The 27,574-nt window shown below is 40.9% G+C and overlaps 1 protein-coding gene across 3 annotated transcripts in view; it reads right to left on the bottom strand.

Annotated features, from left to right (window-relative positions):
- Positions 1-10,082: 10,082 nt before the first annotated feature.
- The window catches only part of RSU1 (Ras suppressor protein 1), a 250,025-nt gene continuing 232,533 nt past the window's right edge, over positions 10,083-27,574 (bottom strand). For 2 of the 3 annotated variants that reach the window (XM_049881922.1, XM_049881921.1), the window contains one exon: positions 10,083-10,707. In XM_049881922.1, the coding sequence (XP_049737879.1) occupies positions 10,605-10,707 (103 nt within the window). In that variant the 3' untranslated portion in view covers positions 10,083-10,604. The remainder of the gene's footprint in view (positions 10,708-27,574) is intronic. The other variant, XR_007517075.1, reaches the window with a different exon arrangement.

The raw sequence follows: 27,574 nt of genomic DNA, 5'->3' as shown, positions 1-27,574 counted from the left end.
CATTCCCAGTTCCTGGAACTGCAAACTTACTGCTACCACCTGGTTTTTCAGAAAGCCTCCAAACTTCCCTTTATAGGACATGGCATCTCCATTTGTAAAAGCGGTGTATATGCTTACATAAAATAGTGACATTAGAAATGCCTGGTGGAAACAGCATTCATTCATTCAACAATATTTGAACTTCTAATATGCTCTGGAGCCCTGGTGGCGTAGTGGTTAAGGTTTGCATTTCAAATCCACCAGCTGCTCCTTGGAAACCCTATTGGGCAGTTCTATAGGGTCACTATGAGTCAGAATCAACTCACTAGGCTAGGCATGAGGACAGTAAGCTGAATGAGATTGGGTCACTCCTTAGCCTCTGGTCGAATCACAAAAAATCAAAGATACAGGTGGTCTGATCATGCCATGTGAAACTTAATTGAAAATTAAACCCAAAGGCGCTTGTGACATATTTCGGGAAGGACTGTTCTTTGGGTGGGTCATGGGAGAGAATCCCCTTTGGAGTTAAGTATTTCCTTGATGGGATAATGTTTGAAGTGCTGTATTTCTGCATGGGATATGGAAAGGTCAGAGGTATTCTCAGGAGTGAGGCTTATCTGCTTCGGTCAATATATTACATGGCCATGAGAGAGCTGCTGGCTTTCAACTGTCATCACACCAAGGGTGGGGACAGAGACAATAGGAACCAAAGGTCCAGTGTTGATACAAATGGGGTAATGCTTCACTAACCTGTCATCTCGCACTGACTTGAACATGTTAATCAAATGAACACTTCAGGAAATCAAAAGCAGGAACTTCAGTTTAAGAGATGATGGGAAGGGAAACTGCTCCCTTTTGGATGGACTAAAGGACACTCTGGTTGCACAGTGGTTAAGCATTTTGCTGCTAACCAAAAGGTCGGCAGTTCGAATCTACCAGCCACTCCTTGGAAACCCTATGGAGCAGTACTCCTCTGTCCTATAGGGTCACTATGAGTTGGAATTGACTAGATGGCAATGAGTTTGGTTTTTTTTTTTTTTTTTTTTGGCTTAAAGGAGACACGCTTGACAACAGAGGGGCATGTTGTCGTCGTTGTTAGTTGATTCTGACTCATGGCAACACCATGTAGAAAGAACATTTGCTCATATCAAATGAACCTTCCTTCATATTCTTGCTCTGCTCCTTGCTAGCTGTGGGCCCTTGGGAAAATTACTTATAATCTCTCTGAGGTCAAATTTTCTATAAAATGAGGATGACCACTGAGTGAGAATTAAAGACATAGAGCATCTGACACACAGAAGGCCCTCGATCAATGAGTGTTGTTATTAGTAATATAAAATATATCTATTAAGGGGAAAACTAAGCGAATTACCAAATTCTATTATGTATAAGATAAGCATGGCGTATGAAGTAATATCACAAAATATTCACTCAGTATTAATAGAAATCTGACTTATTTCTAAAGAGCACAGACAGAAAGTTAGTTATGTATATTTATATGGTGATCCAATGGTTAAGTACTCAGCCTGTAACCAAAAAGTTGGCGGTTCAAACCTACCCAGTGGCTCCATGGGAGAAAGACTGGGCAATCTGCTTCCGTAACGATTATATCCCAAAACAAAACAAAACAAAACAAAACAAAACAAAACAAAACAAAACAAAACAAAACAACCTATGGGGCAGTTCTACTCTGTCACACAGGGTCACTAGGATTTGGAATTGACTTGATGCCACCTACCAACAATAACAGCATATATATACATATATAGTATTTTTAGTATATATGGTAGTATATAGTAGTTATTAGGTGCCGTCGAGTTGCTTCCGACTCATAGTGACCCCGTGTACAACAGAACGAAATACTGCCCAGTCCTGTGCCATCCTCATGATCGTTGTTATTTGCTTAAGCCCATTGTTGCAGCCACTGTGTCAGTCCATCTCATTGAGGGTCTTCCTCTTTTTTGCTAACCCTCTACTTTATCAAGCATGATGTCCTTCTCCAGGGGCTGATTTCTCCTGATAACATGTCCAAAGTATGTGAGATGAAGTCTCACTATCCTCTCTCTTCTAAGGAGCATTCTGGCTGTACTGCTTCTATATACTACATTACATATATATATACACACACTACATTACATATATACACATTATATATATACCACATATATACATACTACATTGTATATATATGTCGTATATAGTATATATGACATTATATATATGTATATAGTATATATACATATATAATTATCTTGTGGCCATACTATAAACCCAAAACCAAACCTATTGCCACCGAGTCAATTCTAATACATAGCTACTCTATAAGAGAGAGTAGAATTGCCCCCATAGAATTTCCAAGGCTATAATCTTTATGGAAGTAGACTGCCACATCCTTCTCCTGTGGAGCAGCTGGTAGGTTCAAATTACTGAACTTTTGGTTAGTAGCCGAGCACTTAACCACTGTGACACCAGGGCTTCTTATACCATTAAAAAAAAAAAATCGAACCCTTTGCTGTTAGGTCGATTCTGACTCAAAGCGATCCTATAGGACAGAGTAAAACTGCCCTATAGGGTTTCCAAGGAGTGGCTGGTGGATTTGAACTGCTGACCTTTTGATTAACAGCTGAGCTCTAAACCACTGCACCACCAGGGCTCCTCCTTATACCATAGGAGAGACCTAAAAAAGGCCTACAATTGCACATTGATCCTTTATGTGTATTTACATGAAGGATCAATGTGCAATTTTATGTCTTTAGATGCCTTTAAGCATCAATTCCCAGATAAATGCATTTTGGTGAAGATCTATGGGTTCTTTTGATATTAACTTGCTTTGACATGAGTGCCGTTTGTTTTTTTAAAATTGTGGTTTAAGTGAAAATTTACAGTTCAAGTTGGTTTCTCATACAAAAATTTATACACACATTGTTATGTGACCCTAGTTGCTCTTCCTGTAATGGGACAACACACTCCTCCTTTCCACCCGGGATTTCCTGTGTCCATTCCACCAGCTTTTATACCTTTTTGCCTTTTCATCTCGCCTCTGGAGAGATGAGAGTTGCCCATTTAGTCTCATGTGTCTACTTGAGCTAAGAAGTAGTCTCTTCACAAGTATCATTTTATATCTTACAGTCCAGTCTAATCTTTGCTAAAGAGTTGGCTTCAGGAATGGTTTCAGTTCTGAGCTAACAGAGGGCTCAGGGGCCATGTCTTCCGGGGTCCCTCCAGTCTCAGTCAGGCCATTAAGTCTGGTCTTTTTACTAGAATTTGAGTTCTGCATCCACCTTTTCTCCTGCTCCTTCAGGGACTCTCTGTTGTATTCCCTGTCAGGGCAGTCATTTGTGGTAGCCAGGCACCATCTAGTTCTTCTGGTCTCAGGCTGATGGAGTTTCTGGTTTATGTGGCCCTTTTTGTCTGACAAGAGCACTTTGGTTCTTGTTTCTGACCTGGGCCCTTCTTCTGAACTCATTAACAAGTTAATTTGGGCTGCAGAGACCATTGAGCTCAAGTTGTTGCAGAAGAAATAAGTGATCACTTGAAGATGGCTTTAAATGATCAAGTGTGCAACAATTGGGTCACTGCAAAAAGAAGCCAAAAATTCAAGTAAATGTTTCCTTAAACTTTTACAGGTTTGAATAAGCTGTCACCTATAATAACATTCAGAGATCACTTTCCCCTTAGGGAAATTTGGTTCTGATTAAGTGGACTCAAGTTATGACATAGAAAAACCTAAAGGAATGTAACACTTTCTCCCCTTCCTCTTCCTTACTATTTACTTTATATTGTCCAAATAACAGTAGTATTGAATTTAATTCAACAAGTATTTATTGAGCCCCTACTGTATATCAGGAAACCCTGGTGGCGTAGTGGTTAAGTGCTACAGCTGCTAATCAAAAGGTCGGCAGTTTGAATCTGCCAGGCACTCCTTGGAAACTCTATGGGGCAGTTCTACTCTGTCCTCTAGGATCGCTATGAGTTGGAATCGACTCAACGGCACTGGGTTTGGTTTTTTGGTTGGTTACTGTATATCTTTTTTTTTTTTTTTTACTGTATATCAGGCACCATTCTAGGTGCTGGGACTATAGAGTTGATTTTCGTTATTTGTGGTAGTTACGTTCTATAAAGTCGATGTAAATAGTGAATTGTTGCTCCCAGAGGAAATTCAGGGCTAGGTACTTGTAAGCCTCTGGTCACAACATTTTCATCAACCAATTAATACATAAACTTGTTTTGTGTGTGTTTCTCTTTAAAGACATCTTATTGTGTGTTGATTCATTAACACTGACGTCACAGCCAACAGCAGTGTAACTCATCCCTGAATGAAGGCTATCTAACACATGTATTTGCTGTATAAAAGCCTTCTCATGCTTAGGAATGTTAGACAGCACTTCAACACAACACATGGGGCCATTTTAAACAATAGTGAAATCACCAAAAAATAGCACAGAAATTTTCGTGAAAAATGTGGCACTAAGTAGACCGTAAAAAGAACATTTTTTCTTGTATGAAAGCTGAAACAAAATGGCAGAGCATCACCTTGCTCGACCTCAGATGGGAACGTGTGCATCGAGTAACTCAAAGTTTTCACCTCTCTACATGTCTGCAAATGATCATGAATGTGCTAGTATTGATTTGGGGGTTACAACTAAGTTTTAGGGAATAGATGAGTCTGCAAATATGAAATCTGCAAATAATGAGGATTGTCAGTAATCCAGTTAATGGAATAGACCAGAGGTCAGCAAACTTCTTCTGTAAAGGGCCAGATAGTAAATATTTTTGGCTTTGCATGCCATATACTCTTTGGCACAACTACTTAGCTCTGCTGTGGTAGCACACAAACAGCCACAGTCAACATGTAGACGAATGGGAATGGCTGTGTTACAATAAAACTTTATTTGCGAAAACCAGTATGGGCCAAATTTGCCCTGTGGGCTGTAGTTTTGCTGATTCTTTTCCTTATGGAGCCTATATTCTGGGGGTGGGAGATAGACAACAAAGAACATAAATTGTACTGTGAAAGAGGGTAATTAGGAGAGGCCTTCCTGAGAAAGTGAGACTTTAACAAAGACTTGAAGTTGGTGAGGAAGTTATATTTGGGAGGATATTGTACAAAATGGAACAAAAGCACAAAAGCCCTGAGGTGGGAAGACCTTGTAGGTCAGAGTGGCTGGAGTACAGCAAATGAGGTGAAAATGGCAGGAGGTAAGGGATAGGAACAGTCATGTAGGGCTTTGTGCAGTAAACCAAAAAAACCAAACCCACTGCTGTGAAGTCAATTCTGACTCATAGTGATCCTATAAGACAGAGTAGAACTGCCTCATAGAGTTTCCAAGGAGTGCCTGGTGGATTTGAACTGCTGACCTTTTGGTTAGCAACCATAGCTCTTAACTGCTATGCCACCAGGGTTTCCAAATAGGGGACAGTCATGTAGGACTTTGTGCATGGGTGACTCAAACTCACCTTGAGTGAAAAGTAACACTGCTGGAAGATTCTGAGCAGAAGTGTGTTGTGATCTGATGTAAATGTTTAAAGGATCACTCTGTTAAACACAGGTTTTAAGATACAAGGGTGAAAGCAGGGAGCCCAACTAGGGGGTATTACAATAATCCAGGTGAAAGGGGAGGGTGGCTTGGACCAGGGTGGAAGAAGATGGTGAGTTATATTTTGAAGGTAGAACCTGCATGCTTTTTTTTTTTTTTTAAAGATACATGTGGCATATTTCACAATTTTGAAGCTTTGCTAGAAACTTAACTTTGCTCTTCAACACAACAAACAAGTACTGAGTGCCTAGTATGTGGAAGCCTGAGTGAGTGGTAAGTAAAATCATAAAAAGCTAGGGTCGATTTCAGTTCTATATTTCCAGCAATTAACAGTGACACAAAGAATGGGAAAATCCAGTTCCCTCTGGATTTACACGATTCTCACTCTACATCTATTCCAATTTATCAAAGTGAGGATTCACCAGTGCCAAGAGGTTTCCAAATAGCTTCTGTTCCGAAGACTGAATCTGATGTGACTCTAGGCCAGTTGCTTGAGCCCAGAGAGTTTCCCAAAGTGGGTTCCACAGATTACAGGTGGGGTATAATGCTTGGTGAGGAAGTGGTTCTGTAGTTAAATGGTCCTGTACCACAGCTCCCTCTCAGATTCAAAACACACATTAAGATGGTATAGTCTCTGAAGAGTCCTGCAGCAAAAAGATTGTTTTGACCACGAACTTCTTCACCCTCCCCAACCTTTTCCACTTGGCTTCCACTTTTTCTACTTAAAAAATCCCATTGTTGTCAAGTCGATTCCGATTTATAGCGACCCTATAGGGCAGAGTAGAACTGCCCCATAGGGTTTCCAAAGAGTGGCTGGTGGATTCGAACTGTTAATCTTTTAGTTAGCAGTCATAGCTCTTAACCACTGTGCCATCAGGGCTCCTTTTCTACTTGCTTCTATCTAAAAAACTTTAGAAGAAAAATCCATAGACTCATGATAAACAGAACATATAACTTCTAGGAAAGAAACACTTGTCTCCTCTCAGAACCATCACACAATTTACTCCTAAATAATCCTGCCCTACCTGCCTCACAAGGTGGTTTCGGGAACCAAATGCAAAAGTATTTTGCACACTGTCTTAGTCATCTAGTGCTGCCATAACAGAAATATCACAAGCTTCAACAGAAAGAAACTTATTTTCTCACAGTCTAGTAGGTTACAAGTGCAAACTCAGGGCATCCACTCCAGGCAAAGGCTTTCCCTCTCTGTCTGCTCTGGAGGAAGGTCCTTGTAATCAATCTTCCCCTGCTTGAGGAGCTTCTCAGGCGCACAGATAACATTGTCCAAAGGACACGCTCTGCTCTCCTGGTGCTGCTTTCTTGGTGGTATGAGGTCCTCAACTTTCTGCTTGTTTCCCTTTCATCTCTTGAAAGATGAAAGGTGGTGCAGGCCACCCCCCAAGGAAACTCCCTTTACATTGGATTAGGGATGTGGCCTGAGCAAGAGTGTTACATCCCACCACTAATCCTTTTAACCACAGGCAGAGATTAGGATTTATAACACATAGGAAAATCAAAATGGAGGACAATCACACATGGCCTAACCAAGTTGACACATATTTTGGGGGGACACAATTCAATCCATTATACATACCATCTCTTAAGATATGCAGCCCCATGAGCAAGGATGGTGTTTTACATAAAGAAGAGGAGCCCCAGGAAAGAGGTTTAAAACAAGGAATGGGTTCCTGAAAAACTGTCCATGGGTCACCCACAGGTTCTGAGCACTGGGGTAGAGAGATATGGCAAAGTCTCGCCAGCAAGAACCTATGTCACTCTTGTACTAAAAAGCTCAGATCGTGTTTGTTAAAAGGCCACCTTTTGAAATGAAGGAATGAATGGGGGAGGAGGGGGGAAGGCGGCTGCTGAGGCTGCATATGGTGCAGGCCTGGGTCCGGAGTGCAGAAGCTGGGCTTGTTGGAATCAACTGGGCACCTGCTATTTTATATTTTTATTGAATATAAGAAAAACAAACTATACACTTACATATGTAAGAAATACATATGAATAAGTGTGTGGGGGGGGAACCTTGTTGCTGTCTTGCCTATTCCTACTCATAGCCACCCTACGGGACAGAGTAGAACTGTCCCATAGGGTTTCCAATGCTGTAATCTTTGTGGAAGCAGACTGCCACATCTTTCTCCTGTGGAGCAGCTGGTGGGTTTGAACCGCTGACCTTTTGGTTAGCAGCCAAGTGCTTAACCACTGCACCACCAGTGCTCCTATGTGGGGTGGGGGAGGCTACCTTTTGAACTGTTGATTTTTTTAAATTAATCCAGATATCAAGCAACCAAAAACATGGCAGTGAAAAGGTCAGAAAATGCATTTTTAGTAACAAAAGAAAACTACTCGGATTTTACACTGTGCTTTGATTTTAAACATACTGTCACATTTTCTGGATTGCATACACACCATAATAAACAATTTCATTTTGAAAAAAATATGCATTTAATATCTTCTGATTATAAAAGTATACATGCATATCATAGAAAAAGCACAGAATAAGTGTAAAAAAGAAAATTAAAAACTCTTAATCCTCTATATGATTTATCAACCTTAAAAATCTGATCCATTTCCTTTTTTTTTTTTCTATGAATACACATTACCAACGCAATTTCCTTTTTAGACAACTGGGATTGTTCTTATACAGTTTGTTTGTTTTTTTTAAATCTTGCTTTTTCTACTTAAATAATTATTGCTACTATATGATTATTTCCCTTTGCCCTTATTGTTCACCAATTTTTAATGTCTTCATAAAAGTCTATCATATGGATATACCATAATTCATTGAACCATTCTTCCATTGTGGGCATTTAACTTTTCTCCATGTTTTCCTTGTGGACACAATTCTACAAGAGCAATTCTCAAACAAAGCTCTGTGGGTGCATCTCTGATAATTTCCTCAGGATAACTTCCTAGAAATAACAATTCTGGGTCAGCATATACAATTTTAAGGTTTTGCTATATATTGTCAAGTTGCTACCACATTTTGGAGAGAGATTTCTATTCCCAATAGTAGTGTATACGAATGTTTATCTTATGTTACTCTTCCAGCACTGAACGCTGCCTTAAAAAGTATTTATACAGTTCTTATCCTTACACATTATTTCTGCTACGATTTTTTTTTTTTTCTTTTTTGGATTGCTAGTGAAGCTGGGCCTTTTTTTTTTTTCTTTTCATGCCTCTTGATCATTTCCTCCTTGTGAATGTATAGGGCCTACATTTCTATTTAGAGTGTTTATCTTTTCAAGAAACTATTTATAAGAGACCTTAATAGTGTTCTATTTTACTAATTCTTTTTTTTTTTTTTAGCTTAAGCTAAGCCTTTCCCAGTGGACAAATGCAGAAACACTGTTCTTCCTCCAGTTTAAAAACAAAATAAACAACAAAAAAATCTCGGGCTTTCTCTGGGTGAGGCAAACATCGCACCTAGAAGAATTACATCGACTCTACCCCCAAACAGGAGATGACACCTGGGGATTCTTCTTCTATCAAGGAACCCTGGTGGCACAATGATTAAGCACTCAGCTGCTAACCAAAATGTTGGTTGGTTGAATCCACCCATCCAGTGGCTCCAGAGGAAAACGACCTGACATCTGAGATCTGGTGATCTGCTCCCATAAAGATTACAGCCCGGGAAACATTATGGGGCAGTTCTACCCTGTCACACAGAGTCACTATGAGTGGAAAATGGACTCAGTAGCACCTAACAACAGCAATAATGTTCTATCAGGAGTTAACAAGAGGTTTAGATTTTGCTTAGTGGCCTCTCCAATTCAAATGCCAAGTTAATTTCCTCAGTAACTCAGAATTATTTGTTTGGATTCTGGCTTTTTACTTGTCCCAGTGGTCCTGGAAGCTCAACTGTGAAAAGAAAGGAGATGATTGGGCGGGGTGGGGGGCGAGGCGGAAGAGGGGTGTCGAATACAGCACAATCAACTTGAGATTATTATGTCACACCTTCACACACGTTTTGTTTTGAGGAGTTAAGATGTTGGCAGCCCTCTTAGAACAAAGCTTCTGCTCAGATTATTTTCATCTGCATATATATTACTGTGGATGAGAACGAAAGCTGCCTATCGCAGATGTTAAACAATTGGCTGTTAAATGACACTGCAACCGCAGTTTCTACGCTGGGTGTGGTATGTAGTGTGCACATTTAAACCACTTCTTTGGCACACCCAAGGCACTTAGAGGGCTGCTTTGGTATCAGCAGATCTTCTGTACTGCCAAAAAACATACTTGAGTTTTTTTTCTCTCTGTTTCACAGCTCTTGTCTACCAGCCACTGGCAGAAGTTCCCATTTCTTCAGCTAGCAAAGCAGCTCTCCAAAATCTTTTGGCAGAAATCTCCTAGAGATTTGTTTTTCTGCTCCTTCCTAATTTAGAAACCGACTTCAAAGAAAAAGGAAAAAAAAAAAAACTTGACAAAATCGATGTAAGAAGAAACTAACTCTGATTTAATTTTGCATTTTTTTCATGGAGAGTTTGAGGGTTTTACCTTCTATAACCAATAAAATTGAACAAGACAATTTTGGGGGAAAAAAAGTAAACCAAAATGTGTATCTCCCAAGATCAGATTGTTCTTTATTCTATTAAAGAAGCAACATGTGATACAAATTTCAGATTTTATTAAAATCATTTAGAAGTTAAATTAACAGAATATCTCAGTAGTGAAGGAAAACTTTCAATAAAGCAAAATCATGACTTACGTGAATAAACAGAAGACTGAAAAGTGTTAACTGTGACATTTAAATGGTTGCATGACTTTAATTATTCTTGTGATAATAAGCAACTCTGTGATGTCTATTCAAGGAACTGAAACCTGTGCCTACTATGGAATTTGCAGCTGAATTAGTGCTTTGTTTCCTGCCTTTGGCAATTCTAAGGAAACAAATGGAAATGGTTTTAAAAACTTATAAAAATCTACCACCTACCAAAAGAAATAAAAAGGTAAGTGGTAAGCACTAGAAAGAAGAAAGTGGAAAAAAAAAAGACATATACACATTGTATTTATTTGTAAGACAGAGCAAGAGAAGCCAGGAGGGATGTGAGAGAAAAGGCCAAAAGCCCAGTCCATGCCAAGCCCTTATCTGTTCTTGGCTGTCAGGGGTTTCCGGCTGATCTTTTTCGATTTGTCATTATTCTTCTTTGGTGGTTCTGGGTTTGCTTGCATGTGTCTGCCGTAGAGACTGAAAAGACAGAGAGAGAGGAAACAATGAGCTACTTAACTAAAACAAGATAAGCCTCCATTGGTAGAGCTTTAAACAATACATCAATCTCCAGAAATATTCAACGAGCCAAAAAAAAAGAAAGCAAAACCCAAAAGGTCACTTCTCTTTTCTCTGAGTCATACACTGTATTTAAGAATATGAAATTTTTTGTCTTTCTCTCTCTCTCTCTCTCTCTCTCTCTCACACACACACACACACACACACACACACACACACACACACACAGTATGTCATGAAGTCCAATTTTGGACAAGTCTCTTGGAATTTCACACTTGCTGGACAGGGTGTGAAAATAGCAAAGGAAGGGATGGTCATGACTGTAAGAACTGGTAATGCTCAGCTCCATTGTAACAGGCTGCAGCTCTAAAGGCTGTGAGTGTTTAAGTCGACAATGAGAAAAATTGGGTTGAACTGCAGAGACAGAGTGTCCTTTTAGTGAAAAGTGAGCATCACGCCTAGCCTGAAAGCCCAGGGGCTGGATAATGTGACAAAGAGCAATGGTGTCAGAGTCCGCTCTGGCTGCTCACACATGACTGATAATGCTGGGATGGCTACAACACATCAACGCCACATTAATAAGTACCACTGATTAAATGTTGACAAAGTACCCTACAATTACAGCGGACGGCATTCACAGCAAAGCTAAGCAGGCTCCATGGCTGAGAGGTTTTAACTGAACATCAGATAGTAATTAATTGATAATTTATGAGTAAACCCTGATTAAACTAAATTAAAAGTCACCCTAAAGTAAATACAGCTCAACCTTAACTCCTCTTATGTTATAACTGTGTCTCAGAGAGCCCTGGGGGTATCTCAGTATCTCCACAGCAAAGGTATTACTCTTCTTGTTCCAGTTGCCTTGTACAAGCTGAACAAGTGTTGACTCAAAGGCTAATTTCCCTGTACAAAGTACTTCTTGTTGTTAATGTCCTCTCAAGGAATCAACACCTTTTCTTGATGCTCACATTTTGCCAGGTAAACTGGTGGTTACACACAGTGAGATATTCTTTGACATCTACCAATGCTCTTGATGACACCGACACCTTGGCTGACAGGCTGAGGGGTGAGTTCGGTACGTGGAGTTATTTGACTGAGTGATAGGGAAAGTGGAACACTCGGGTTTGTTTTGGTAGGTCATACTGTATTCTACCCATTCTAGAGTCTTCCAAGCATCTCCTTAGAAGCTGTACTAACAAGTTCAACTAGCAACCACCCCAAATATCAGTTTGTTGTACTGTGGTGACTTGTGGGTTGCTATGATGCTAGAAGCTACGCCACTGATATTTCAAATACCAGCAGGATCACCCATGATGGATAGGTTTCAGCAGAGCTTCCAGACTAAGAAAGACCTGGTGGATCACAACAGAATATTGTCCTATATAGTGTTGGAAGATGAGCCCCTAGGTTGGAAGGCATTACACTATAGCCACAGCAATGGACTCAAAAATACTAATGATCACGGGAAACACGTGGCACCAGGCAACGTTCTGTTCTGTTAAACACAAAGGTCGTTGTCAGTTGGAGGTGACTTGCCAGCAATTAATAGCAACAATAACTGATTTCAAGGAGTTTATAATCCACAGTTCGGAGCTGACAGGAGATAAACCTATAAGCTAGAAACCTAGAAGTGCCATCAGGTGAAGGGGAAGGGCGTTTTCCTGTGTTAAGGAGAAGCCACGTGTCCTAGATACATAACATTATGGTCTGCAAGTGGGCTCTCAACATCTGTGTAGATTAGGAGCACAGAGGACCACTGCCAGTCCTGCCCTGCCTGACAGTGCCCTAACGGAGCCACAGACCCACCCTGTGTCTCCACAGAAAAACCTTCTCCTTTCCCAAGAGAACCTGCTACCCAGGAAAACGGACTTTTAAACCTGCAATATGCTCCCCTATCCCACAAATAAAAGGGGTCAGAGACTCCTCTGAAGCCTTTGTCTTCCTTTGTTATTTCACACCTGCCCAGGGGTCTCAGGTAAAGAACCACAGTTTTAGACAGAGCAGAAAAATTCAGCAAGCCCAACTTTACTGCTGTTGTGGCTTCAACCCATGCACCCCTTCCTTCCGGCATCTCTCCCAGGTATACCAATTAGGTAGAGCACCCTGAGCCTAAGTAGATTCATCTGTTATATTCTTTTCCTTAATCCACCCATTCTGAAACATACTTTTCCCTCTAATAGCCCCTGCCCTTCTCCTCCACTTGGGAGTTTCTTTATTCAAAGCCACTGACTCCATGCTCAGGGGGTTAACCCTGCATTGTGATACACCCTGGAGGCCTCTGGTGCCCAAGCTCCTTTCACTTGGAAGAAAGCAAAGGTCTGACTATGTTCTTTGCATTCACCAAGGGCCTTCAGTCTCAGTATTTTTGGTTATACGGTTTTCTTATAGCCTCATGTGTCTTTGCTTTCCAACCAGGTGGCATAAATAGTTCGCACTTGATTACTAACTTAAATACTGGCAGTTTGAACCCAACCAGTGGTACTGCAGAAGAAAGGATCTGCTTCTGTGAAGGTAACAACCGAGAAAACCCTACGGAGCAGTTCTACTCTGTAACACATGGGGTCTCCCCGAGACAGAGTCAGTTCAAGGCCAACGGGTTCTCTCCACAAGGGAAACAAATATAAATTTTTACTCAGAGATAACATTCTCCACACAGAAACATTACTCCATAGCTCATGCACATGGTAAAAAAAAAAAAGGAGCCCAGCAATACTCATGTGCTAGAAGAGTGCTACTGACAAAAATAAGAGATCAGAGGAGGGAGAAGAAAAGTACTGTTTGATACAGACCTACTATTTGCCATGTATTGAATGAGGTGAGAGCCAAGGTGGTCAAGGAAGGTGTCACAGAAGAGGTGGGTATTTATCTGGACCCTGAAAGTGGCAATTCAGTGAAGTCGTTTCAGAAGAGGGTATAAAAGCTACTCAGAACTCAGCAGGGTTCCTCTCCTTTTTAGGAGAGAATTGGAATATTCCAGTGTTTCGATTCCTATCTTTTAATGTCCATATTCCACTCCCATGTGTCTAGACTTCCTGCGACTACATAGCAAATCATGACAAAGGGTAGAATGGTAGACAGGAGCTCTGAACTCAGGGTTTGTATCTCACTTTTGCCACTTGCCAGCTGTTGATTTGGAGTAAATTATTAGCAACCCTTCTCCCACAGTGCCTCGGTTTCTTCGTCTGTAAAAGAAGGTTGGCATTTTCCTTGCAGGGTGGTTGTAGTGGTTAAATAAGCCCAGCAGCAGGGCAGGCCTACCGGAAGTGGCCAACAGATGCTTGTTGGAAAATGAGACTCATGGGGGTTAGAGTCAGAATGATTAAAATAAAGATAACTATATGATTACCATGCTTCTTTAGGGCTTTTTTTTCTCTGAAAAATAGCATTTTCTATCAACACTAAACCTCCAAACATTTCTTTAAGAAAGGTTTTAATCCTCTTTGAAGAAGGCAAATAAGGCCGAGCTAAATGCATCGCTCCACTTCCTCAGTGAGTCATCAGTAGAGCTGGGATGACGCTGATGTCCGTCCCTCCATAATCCTTTAAACTCCTCCAGCTGTGTGGGCAGGGGAGCATCAGCAGGGCACTAAGCGGCTTTTCCCATTTGGAGACGTGGCTGTGGAAGGGCATAAACAATAAGCCTCATAGAGTCCAAAGTCTTAGGTTCGATTCCTGGCTCTATCAGTTATTAGCCATGGGGTCTTTATTTGGTAAATGTGGTAGACAGAATAATAATAATGGCCCCCAAAGAGGTACACATCCTAACGCCCAGAACCTGTGACTATGTTAGCTTACATGGCAAAAGGCACTCTGCAGACATGATTAAAAGAAGGGTCTTGATTTGGGGGAGATTATCCTGGATTATCCAAGTGGGTCCAATGGAATCGCAGAAACACAGCGTCTACAAATCACTCTCTGACTCCAGCAGGGGTGCCAGAGTCAGAGAGTGATTTGTAGACACTGTGTTTCTAGACCTGAAGATGGAGGAAGAAGCCACAAGCCAAGGAAGCAGGCAGCCCCTAAAGCTGGAAAGGCAAGGAAACGGATTCTCCCTCAGAGCCTCCAGAAGGAACGCAGTCCTCATAACACCTCGTTTTGGGGTTTCTGATATCCAGAACTGTAGGATGAATTGGTGTTGTTTTAAGCTGCTAAGTTTGCGGTAATTTTCTCCAGCAGCAGTAGGGAATGAAAACAGAAAGTGAGCCTCTATGGACCTCACAGGTCAGGCTACCAGCAAGGATCTGCTTAACTTCAGCAGGAGAAAACCAAAAAGTTTCTGGGGTAGCAGCTCACTGAAAAGAAGGAAAAGTTAAAGAACCAAGGTGTGTCCCGAAGGAAAAATGGGGTGCTGCTTTTTTTTTTTTTTTATTTCTACCAGATGCAGTGAGCTTGAGCAGGCAAACTGCTAGCTGTCCACTCCAGTTAGACTGGAAGCTACTGCATAGCTTCAGTGATTATCTCTGAGCCCCGCCATGAAGCTAAGGCTCTTGGCCCATAGCCCTTAGAATGGATTTCTGTCAGCCTGACCACCCCAATTTCCTGCTCTCACGACTTGCTCTTTTTCCCTTAGTGCCTTGACGAATATAGCCACCTCTTGCTCAGCCTGGTTTTTCCATCTCCTCCACCTGGGAAAACCCCAGGAATCCCCTGAACCCTGGCACAACTGTCACTTTCCAGGCAGCATGTCCCTTCTGTGTTGAGGCAGCATTCTGCTCAGGTATCAGTGTCTGCCTGACAAGAGCCCATGGCACCCTGCCCGATGGACTCCTGGAAAACCATCATGGGGCTCCCTGTACCTCTATCACCATGCTCGGCTTGGCCCTGAATGAAACGTGATCCTGGGAACATGACTAACCTGCCACACTCTGATTTCCTTGTCTGCAAAATGAGGGTGAAAATTCCCAGCTACCATGCAGGGCTTAGGAGAAGGCTGAATTAGCATGTAAACCACCTTGTGTGTGTACTGGCACATAGTAGGTGTTCCCAGCATGGCTGCTGCCTTTAGCCCCTCTTGAAGCTCTGTGGCTAGAACGGCTGGTAAGTTAGTCCCTCCCAGTCTCCACACACTGACACACACACTGTGAGCAGCCTGGAAGGCAGCTTCGCTCATTAGGCTCCTTGGAGCGAACCCCTCACAGGGAGTTTCCCAGGAGCACTGCTGTCTGCCTATGCCAGGCACACAGGCTGTTTACAAAAGGAAGCATGGCTCAAGGTCACCAATAGGCTGCAGCCACTGTTAGGCAAAATGTTCAACCCGGAAAATGGAGGGGACCTTATGGCCCAGGGTTCTAGACAATCTTCTTTCCCCTGAAATCTGAGGTTTGTAGAGCAAAATTGGGAGATGACAAAGGAGGGGGAAAAACCAACAAAGAGCACAAAAAGGATCAATTGCTCTCAGGAGTCTGATGAACAGGCTCTGTTGCAGAAGAAAAGTTCAAAGGAGAGATGCTTGTGGAAGCTCTCATCTGTATGAGGTGAGTGAAGAGGCACTGCTCGGGCCCATGAGGGCTCTTCGTTTTGCTCTGTGACATCCAAGGAAGACAGTCAGAGCGGACCTTGCCCTGAGCAGCCACCTGATGAGTCCCAGCTGAAGACCATCCTGGGAAGCAGCATTATGAAATGATTCCTTGGACTGCCCAGGTCACCAGGCTGGTCACTCGAGAGGCGTGTTGTTAAAGGCGCCTGCACACCTCCCACTGTGAGCTCCAGACAACCGAACCCTACCACCTGCTGATACCTAAGATGGCAAAGCAAACAAGTCCAGCTCGCCATAATCAAAATAAACTTTGCAACAAATCTTATGACAAATATGCTTTCTCTATTACTGATTCATAAGTTTTCTTTAATATGGGCATCTGCATATTTGGGAAAAAAATTCATGTTAGTCTTATAATTCCAGCTAGATTCAAGTGTTTCTTTCTGCTTCTCAGGCCCCTCTGCTGCTACAGCAAACGAAGACTACTGTGGGCCACCCCACCCCGTGGCTATAGTGCACTAAAAAAAAAAAAAAGTGCACTAGCCAGATTCTTATTCTCTCTCCAGACACATCTGCAGTCCTGTGTCTCTGCTTTTCTCTCTTTGTATTCTTGGCCCTAGGAAGATCATCTAATTTTACAGCTTCAGTGGCTGTCTCTGAGCAGCAGCCCTCCAGGTCATCATCATCTTCAGCTCTTGCTGCACCTTATTCCCTCGTGGTTACTCTGTGTCAAATCCAACCAAAGCAGATAACTGTCTCCTCGACCCCAACTTCCACAGGCCTGTCCCTTGATGTCCCCAGGCCATCAGGATCAAGACTTTGAAGTCATTTTGATACCTGCCTCTCTCTTTGGTCACCATAATACTCAACTTTGATTGAAGTTTCCTTTTTGGTAGAAAGTCTTAGCCTGGGACCAAGGAATTACATGAAACCACAAGCAAAGTTGTACATGTATTCTTCTGCAGCTTTCATCAGCTTCTCAAATGTTTTATAACTTGATGAGTTAATTAACTGTTTTGTAGTGCTTCATTTATTCTTATTTCCATCATCCTATAATTTTACCCATTCTTTTTTTTTTTTTTTTTCTCCTACTCAAATATAAGCCCATGTCAATGGCCATTAGATCACTATAAGGGTTCCTTTCATGGTCTCCTTGAAGCTGGTGCCCTCTGTCCTCCAGCATGTCATACATATGACTGACAGAAGGCTCTCTCCTTGGATTATGCATGGAAAACAGCATCTAACAGTCCACTGGATCAAGTACCCAGCCTGGTACTTGGCACACAAAGGACACAGAACACACACAGAATATGCCTTCCCTGGCCCAACTTCATCTCCTAGTGTTCACTAACTGACACTAGAAAAAAAAAGACTGGTCTTATGGCAGGCAGTACAGACTGCAGGAAAGAATACTGGTCTAAAACCAAGATGGTTTTATAGTGTTGGTTTTGCCATTGCTTAGGTGAGTAACCTATAACTTTCTAGTATCTCTATTATTTCAACTGGAAAAATGGAAACACCTGACACTGTTTACCTCTCAGTAATTAGACTCGATTGGCTCATTAAAGTGCTTTGAAAAATAAAGTGCTAAAAAAATCCAAGGCCTAGGAGCAGGCTTTTCTGCCAGCCAGCGTTCCTGTTAAGTCTTTCTGCTTTTGCTGATCTGTGTTACCACTGCCTAGAACACTTGCCCAGGTCCTCTCTGCAGTCTAAATCTCATCTGTATTTTAAAGCATCTCATAATTCTTGTTTCCCTCCCTCCTCTACCCTGATCTCTGCCTTCACAAAGCCCTCTGGGATTGATCAGGGTCTCATGGTTACGTCCTGGATAAGACATAAAGTAACTCGCTATTTGTCTTGCTTATTTCTCAGCATCAGTCAACTGCCTTGTAACACAACATGACGGTTGTGGCTGATATTCAGCAGCAATCACTGTACACCAGGCACTACGCTGAGCGCTTCTAATTGTCATGACAATCCAGTGACGTAGGTGCTATTAATATTCTTACTTTTCAGATGAGGAGACTGCGGCTTACCAAGTTTAAGGCTAGGTCAAACCCCAGGAATAATTTACTCTTAGGATCCAAGCTCTTAAAGCACTAAGTTATCCTGTCTCCCATATTTTTGGATTCCTCCAGTATTGCTTTCATAAGACTACAATTTTCTTGAGGGTGGCCACTGTAGGCTTAACTTCTTTTGTATTCTATATAGTCAAGGCACTGCTAGGAACACATTGTGTGCTATGTAAATATTGTGTTTCAGAATGCCACGTATATGAGAGGTGAAATATGTTGTTCTTAAGTCCTGTGCTCATGTCATATGCCTCCTTAGTGTTGTTTTGGGTGTTTCCATGGAAAGTCCTTATATAGACCAAGACAAGAACTAATTTTAAAATCTAAGTGCATGGCCAATAATAAGGGAGATGAATAATTCTGTTTATAATCTGTAATCTGATGGTAGGATGCTAAATTTAAAATCTCCCCAAATAAATTCTGTGGACAAAGTACGAAGCCTAGATTATTAATAAGCAGTTGCAATATCTTTACTTACCCTATCCGGCAGCTCTGAGGTGCTGCTGACAGAACCTTAGCACATAAACTGCTGAGTCTTAAGGAAAAAAAAAATTAACAGTTACCCTATTCCCCTGAGAAGTTTCATGAATTCAAAAGGCAATGATTTTTTGAGCTCAAACCTCTGAGAGATGGTATCATGCGATTCACTAACAGCAGTGTCTGTCTGTGACACTCTTTTCTGTTATAATCCTCGCTGTCCTCCCAACCCCCAACACAGGATAAAAAAAGTGTAAATACACATGTACAAATGGCATCTGTATAAAGAGCCAAAAGGAATCTGTAGCTGGCTTAAGACAGATAGCCAACTATGTAAAAATATATATGGCCACTTTAAAAATACCCCATACATTCTAGACCCGCTATCTGCCCCACTGGAGGGGACAAATGAGGGCTCTGGCAGAGCAAAGCTAGCAATATCATGCACAAAAGAGGCTCATTAAACTTTATCATCCTGTCTACTCTAATGATGCTTTTACTTAATAAAAATTCCTCGAGCAGTGGCAAGGATATTAGGCAAGGTCTTTGGTTATGTATCAGGGGTCCAAGCTGTCACCAACAAGCACGCAGTTCGGGAGGTATGCTCCCTAGGGACCAAGCAAATACAGCTTTCACAGAATACATGCAGAGAAAATCAATAACTGCAACTTGCTTACCTGCTTAAGCATTTAAGAAAATAGGTAATTCTTTTAAATTAAACTGCAAAGTGCTAAATGTTGCAATTTCCAGAGTAAACTAAAAGGCCAGTGGAAACAAGGGTAAGGGTAAGTTCCGAAACACACTACTGCCCTTATAGACTTCATAAACCTGGACTGAATATTTTTTTTATGCAAACAAAGAGTTATTTTGTGATCTAGTACCTGACATTTGTAGAGATTAAAAAGAGGCTCTTGATCATGTACGTATGTATGTATGCATGTGTTCGTAATACAGTTATACAAACCTAACCCATATACAATTAGTAGAAAGGAAATGAGAAATTATTTTTATTTGTGCCATTTACCCCCTCAAAAAGTATTCTTAAAAAAACACTGGCATTGTAAATTCATTAAACTGAAATTTAGCTTTCAAAACCTAAATTATAAGTATCTAATTAGAGTCCTTAATATGGATTCTCTGGATGATAATACTATATAGACACAAATTATTACGTTTGTCCATATTATATAACCCACTTTAAATTTCCTGTCCTGCCAGTATAGAACTGGCTGAAGAGGTTACTGTAGTTGGGGCAAGAGAGAAGCACCACCGGAGAACTTGAATTTAAGGGAAATAAGTCCTCTGAGTGTTCAATTATAAAATCAACACAAAATGGGTCAAAGCAGAAACATTAAAAACTCACCCAAAATCACCCGAGCATAACTCCCAGGCTAGCGAGATTTGACTGTAAGTAGACTAAGGGAATTAACAAAGCTACAGACTTGGCCCATCAGAAGGGTGTTAGCCAGCAACAATGGGTTAAGTGTGGGCAGTGGGCAATTAAGCTTGTCCAGAGAAAGGTGGCGAGGGCCAGCAGGCTGCAAATTCTGTGCAAGTCCTGGCATGAGTATCTCCTAAGAGGACACATGGAAGCCAAACCTGGTACTCTCCAGACCCTCCAAACTAACCGAGGCTGCATGGTCCAGCTTCTGGGAAGCTCTACTTGTCTTCTGCCACGACCTTCCATGCTCACAACGCCCCACCACACTGACATAGGTCAGTCCCCTCCCCATTCTGCTGCCCCACGGGAGGGGACAAATGAGGATTCTGGCAGACCAAAGCTAGCAATATCAAGCACAAAAGATACTCATTAAACTTTATCATCCTGTCTACTCTAATGATGCCTGGAATATTCTTCTCCATGTCTTCCAGAGGTAGGCTCTATTAGTTAAAAAAAAAAAAAAACAGTTGCTGTCAATTCAGAGTAGAACTGTGCTCCGTAGGGTCTTCCATAGCTGATTTTTCAGAAGGAGATCACCAGGTCTTTCTTCTGAGGTGCTCCGGGTAGACTCAAACCTCTAACCTTTCACTTAACAGCTGAGTGCGTTAACCATGTGCACTACCTAGAGACTCCAAGTACTATTACCATCCCCATTTTATACATGAGGAAGCAGAGATGAGAGATTTAGAGAGATCTTAAATACCTTTTATGTGAACACAGGCATCCATTATCTCTTGTAAGGAGGGATTCTGCAAAGCAGAATTCCCTCATGTAAGCTGTGCTCCCTCTAAGGTGGCGAACACCATCCCTAGAACAAGGCACATCAAGCTGATCTAGGCCTTTCCTCCACTCTTAATCTCAATCTTTGAACTACTAGACAGTGATTAAGGGAAGTGGGTAGCAGAGGAAAAGCCCAGCTTTTGGAGGACAAGGGAATATGCCTGTGTGAGGACAAAAGGATATTTGGAAACCAGTCAACAACTGTCAAAAGCAGAATGAGGACGACATCGAGGGCTCAATAGCACATGAGACTTTGGATCCCACCTTCTTTTTTTTCCACATTTATATTGGGGGAAAAGCCCCCAACCACGAAGGGAAGATTTTAAAATACTTTTATGCCTGATATAATCACCAGATTTAATATCTGTCACCCATTTCCTCCTAGTTTTTATATTTTTATCAGATTTTAAAAGAGTCTCAGAGACATTTATGGTTTGCAAGTGCAAAAAGGTTGGAAAAAAACCTACAATGTTTGCGGTTTAAGTTTGATGTTAAAAAAGATTTACTACAGGACTCCAGGCATCAGCAATGACTCCTGGGTGGGGACGCTGGGAGTGAGTCAAGACAACAATGCTGACTCTCTGGCCTCCAGCTTCAGTTGTGTGATGCCCCCAACAGGCTGTACAGTCTCAGAGCAAAATTGTGGCTGTGGGTGGGGGGAGGGAAGAATGAAAGCTTGTCACACATACTCTTTCATCCAGGAATCTCAAGTGTTTCATCTAAGAATCTCACCCACAAAACATCCCTGTAAGGTGATGAATTCTAAAAACAGACGGTGAAAGTAAACTCGGGAAGTGAAGAAGCCAGAGCACCAGGGTATCTGCGCAACACTGCCTGAGGCTGGTCTTTTGTCAGTTTCCAGTACAATGGTGTGATCATTATGTGGCCAGTATGACGACACAGTGGATGAAAAGTCTCAAAGAGACCGCGTGTACAATAGCTCTTTTCAAATATTAACAAACCACATTCTGTAATAATTGACGCAAACTGACCTGACAATGTCTTCATGGAAAAATGTTCTTTGCTGAAGAACTGTTACCCAAGAAGATTTCTGTCAAAACTATTTTTCCCTGAACGGTAAAACAAGCCCCTCTTATTTAGTAGTTCCAGCTCAATTGAATACCTAGAATGAGTTAATTCTTCCCCTTAGTAATATTTAAGGAAGTGATATTTAAAATCTTATTTTATTAGTTCTCCCGATTTGTAGAGATATATTCCATACTTTCACATTTCTGTATAGAAGAGCACTGTCCAGAGAAATATATGCAATGTGAGGCACAAATGTAACTTTATATTTTCTAGTAGCCACATTAAAAAAGTAAAAAGAGGTTAAATTAGTTTTAATAGTATATTTTATTTAAGCCAATATACCCATTATTTTGACATGTAGTCAATATAAAAACTATTAATGAGATATTTTTTATTCTTCTTTTGTATTATATCTTTGAGATGTGATGAATGACTTATACTTTCATTACATACCAATTTGGACAAGCTACATTTCAAATGCTCTACTGCCACACGCAGTTAGTGGCCACCCTACAGCACAGTACAGAAAGAGACAATCTGAATATGGTGGAAATGAGACACCTCCTTGTACTTAGATGAAAGGCATTTTGAAGGCTGAAGGACCCTTTATTGGCAGTTAGTTACTTCTAGTGCTTTAGAAAAAGAACCCGACACCCATTGCTGTCAAGTCGATTCTGATTTATAGCGACCCTACAGAACACAGCAGAACTGCTCCATAGGGTTTCCAAGGAGTGGCTGGTGGATTCAAACTGCCATCCTCTTGTTTAGCAGCCAAACACTTAACCACTGTGCCAATACATATATACTCACACTGTACTTTTATGCAAATAACTCATGCCATCTACCTTTGTTTGCCAACCGTGCCCTCCCCCTGGGAGGTATTTTTGTAAGTGCTGCTATGCCAATTTTTTTTTTTACATGTTGCTGTAAAAAAAAATTAACATGCGCATTTAAAAAAAATACCTTGCAGGGGAGGGTGTGGTTGGCAAACAAACATAGAAGGTGTGCATTATTTGTGTAAACATATGGTATATATACTTAATATGTAGAATAAATACATATATATAAAATATCCTTAATTATTTGCAATAGTTATGACCCTGGGAAGGTTTCCAGGCCCACTTTTTGCAAAAGCAAGGAAGCATAAAAGCACCTTTAAGAGCAAAAGTCCTTGGTTCCCAGTTGGCCACTCATGAAGTGTTCACTAGGAGGAGCTCAAGAAGAAACAGCTAGGGGCTAGGTGCATTTGTGAGTTTTGCCATTTCCCACGTAAGCCAGACCTGCTCACCCAACCGTGCTCCTTCTAAAGTAGGTCTAGACTCTGATTCTTAATGTTCTTCCATCCCCCATTCTCTCTGACCTGGCCAGGGAGGTGGGACAGAGCTGCAGGAGGAGGTCTGTAGTCAGAGGTGGGACACCAGCAACAGATTGTTGATAAAGGAGAGAACAAGGTGCTTAAAAGAAATAGAGGACATGTACTTTGTTGGTACTTTTTGCTGTAAAACTCAGAAACACTAAACTGAAAACAAAAGGAAGGTGGGCTCCCAAGGCTCGTCTACTATTGAGTTCTCATAGATAGATGTCTTCTTCATTGTTCTTTTGATAACTGTTAACCTGTTCCCAAATACCACTTTTTTTTTCCTCCATGGCACACTAGTCCCTTATTCACTTGCTTCTTTGTGTTCCCTTGCTCTGCCTGTATTTCCCTGCTCTGTTATTCTGAGGGCTGCCACAGTCACCTTCTGCCTACTGACTCTGAGACTCTCGTATGGGGGATGCTTTACATACTTGATTTTTAAACTGCACAACAATGAGCAAGGCTGATCTAACTCCAGAATACTGGCTAAATGCTGGACAGACTTACTAGCTGGGCGGTGGGACTACTCTAAGCTTCAGTTTTCTCATCTGTAAAACAGAAGTTATAATAGTACCTATATTGCTTATTACAGTACCTAGCCACATATTAATTAAACATTAGTTTGTTTTTTTAAATTACAACTACCTTAACAAATGTTAAGTCACTTTCAAAGAGCTACAACAGAGTTAGATCTCACAATGAATGGAAAAGTAAAGTTCCAAACTCAGGTGTGTATGACTTCAAAACCCAGCTCCTTACTTGGAGAGACAGATTGGGAGGGAGAGAGAGAGAAAGAGTCTCTCTCCCTATGCTCAGCACCTGTCTAGAAACTATAATATACAGCAGGCTGCTACAGAGAGCTGGTTTTGAAATTTATCCATAATACCTCCCAGCTGGGCAACCTTGGACAGATTACCTAATCTCTCTAAGCAATCAAATTTCAGATATAAGACAACTCAATAGAAGGATACAGGAGCAGAATTGAAACAATGGAAGACTGAATCAGTGAATTTGAAGACAAATCCTTGATACCAATTTGAGGAAAAATCAGGAAAAAGAATGAAGGAAAATGAAAAAAGCGTAAGAATTATGTGGCACACTATCAAGAAGAAAAATCTGCAAGTGATGGGAGTTCCAGAACGGGGGGAGGCAATGGAAAACACAACCTGTCAAAGGTTTGCTGGTAGAAAACTTCCCTAATATCATGAAAGGCAAGAACATATCCATACAAGAAGCTCAACGAACTCCATACAGGATAGGCCCTAAAAGAAAGCCACCAAGACATATCATAATCAAACTTTTCAAAGACAAAGACAAAGAAAGAATCTGAGAGCAGTTTGGAAAAAATGAAAAGCCACCAACAAAAGGGGAACCAATAAAAGTATGTTATGATTACTTGGAAGAAACCATGCAGGAAAGAAGGCAGTGAGATGACATATATAAAACCTTGAAAGTAAAAAAAGTCAACCAAGAATTATACATCCAGCAAAACTATCTCTCAAACACTATGGAGAAATTAGGACATTTCCAGGTAAACAAATTAAGGGAATTTATAAAACCTAAGGTTGCTAGGAGTTGGAACTGACTCAACAGCAACAGCTTGTTCTGGATTTAGGCCAAACTTACAAGAAAAATAGAGTCCTTTGTATAGAGAACCAACAACTTCAGACAACAGCCTGAGATTAGGACACAACAACATCAGCCAGATATCAACCCAGATAAAGAATTCTCAAAAATAAAACAAAGCAAAAAGACTGAAAACAGGGAAAAAATAAAACAAAGCAAAAAGACTGAAAACAGGGAACCAGAGACGTCAATCTGTAAATGACAACAACATCAAAACAAAAAAGGGAGAATAAACAGTGTAGTTATGGAACTTTCATATGGAGAGGAAGACAAGGTGATATCAAGAAACAAAAGAATTGTTTAAACTTAGGAAAACAAAGGTAAATTTCAAGGTAACTATACAGAAAGTTAACAAACCTACTCACCAAAATAAAAAAGAGAAACATAAAGACTTACTAAACATAAAATCAGCAACAAAAGATATGAAAAGAAAACCCACAAATAAAAAGAACTCAGCACAGAAAATTACACAGACCCAAGAAACCGTCAACAGCACACAAAAAAAAGTACAACAGAATGACAGCAGTAAGCTCATAAAAAAAAAAAAAAAAGCTCATACCTATCAATAATTACACTGAATGTAAATGGCTTAAATGCACCAGTGAGGAAATAGAGAGTGGCAGAATGGATTAAAAAAAAAAAAACCAAAACATGATCCATCTATATGCTGTCTACAAGAGACACACTTTAGACACATAAACTAGAACTCAAAGGATGGAAAAAAATACATTGAGCAAATAGTAACCAAAAAAGAGCAGGGGTGGCAGAAACACACTTTAAGGCAAAACCCACCATAAGGAAGGACATTATGTAATGATTAAAGGGTCAATTCACCAAGAGGACATAAGCATAATAAATACATATGTACTGAATTACAGGGTTCCAAAATACTTAAAACAAACTCTAACAGCACCGAAAAGAGAAATAAACAGTTCCACAATAATAGTAAGAGATTTCAACACACGATTTTCGACGAGGGACAGAATATTTAGAAAGAAACTCAGCAAAGATACAGAAGATCTAAATGCCACTATCAACCAACTCGACCTCATAGACATATACAAAACACTCCACCCAACAGCAGCTAAGTATACACCCTTTTCTAACACACATGGAACATTCTTCAGAATAGACCACAGAGCAACCCTCAGCAATATCCAAAACACTGAAATAATACTGTGATGGTTAAGGCTGTCAACTTGGCTAGGCCATGACACTCAGTGTTTCGGCAGTTGTATCATGTTGAGTTCACTTCCCTGTTAAAATTTGATATGTGATCAAGCCCATGAGGGAATCTGCTGAGTGGTACCAGCTGGGGTGGAGCCTGTGGCAGCTCACCACCCCCTCAGCCTTCATCTCTCTGCCCTCCGTCACCTACTTCCTTCCTGCTCGCCTTGTTTTGGTTTGTTCTTGATCCAAAAGCTGCCTCTTGCTGTCTGACCTCTGATTCTTGAGACGTAAGCTAGCAGCTTACCTTTCGACCTTGGGGCTCATCCATCTTCACAGCCTGTGAACAAGAGTCCTGCTCCCCAACCTACCAATCTTGCGTTCACCAGCCCCTGCATCTATGAGTCAGGATAAACCTTGCAGTCTTGCCTGCCCACCTTGGGATTTGTCAACCTTCACAGCCTGTGAGCTGGAGCCCTGCTCTCCAACCTACCGATCTCGGGTTCACCAGATTTTTGTGGCTGCGTGAATTGGGAGAGGCCTCTATCCTGATCCACAGACTTGGGACATTGCAGCCTCTACAATCATGTGAGCTGTTTCCTTGATACAAATCTTTATATATATTTATACACTTTACTGGTTTTGCTTCTCTAGGTAACCTAGCCTAAGACATACAAAACATCTTCTTTGATAACAGTGCCATAAAAGTAGAAATCAGTAATAGGAAAAGCAAGGAATATAAAAATTAAATGCATGGAAACTGAATAACGTCTTACTTAAAAACCACTGGGTAATAGAAAAATCAAGGATGGAATAAAAAAAAAAATATTCCCAGAATCAAATGAGAATGAAAACACAACTTACCAAAACCTTGGGGACACAGCAAAAGTAGTGCTCAGAGGTCAATTTATAGCAATAAACACACATATCAAAAAAAGGGCCAAAATAAAAACATTAACCTTATAACTCAAACGAATAGAGAGCAGCAAAAGAATCCTACAGTAACCAGAAGAAAGAAAATAATAAAGATTAGAGAAGAAATAAATGAAACAGAGAACAGAAAAACAATAGAAAGAATCAAGGGGAGAAGTTGGCTCTTTGAAAAGATCAACAGAACTGACAAGCCACCGGTCAAATTGACAATATAAAAGCAGGAGAGGAGGCAAATAACCCAAATAAGAAATGAGATGGATGACATTATAGCAGAACCAACTGAAACGAAAAGGATCATAACAGAATACTATGAAAAACTGTACTCCAGCAAGATGGCGGACTAGGCAGACGCTACCTCGGATCCCTCTTACAACAAAGACATGGAAAAACAAGTGAATCGATCACATACATAACAATCTACAAACCCTGAGCAACAAGCGCAGATTTGGAGATGGAGAACTAACTAATAC

This window comes from Elephas maximus, chromosome 4 (genome assembly GCF_024166365.1).
Source record: "Elephas maximus indicus isolate mEleMax1 chromosome 4, mEleMax1 primary haplotype, whole genome shotgun sequence".
Classification (NCBI taxonomy): domain Eukaryota; kingdom Metazoa; phylum Chordata; class Mammalia; order Proboscidea; family Elephantidae; genus Elephas; species Elephas maximus.
Note: the sequence above shows the minus strand (reverse complement) of the source record. Positions and strands in the feature narration are given on the sequence as shown.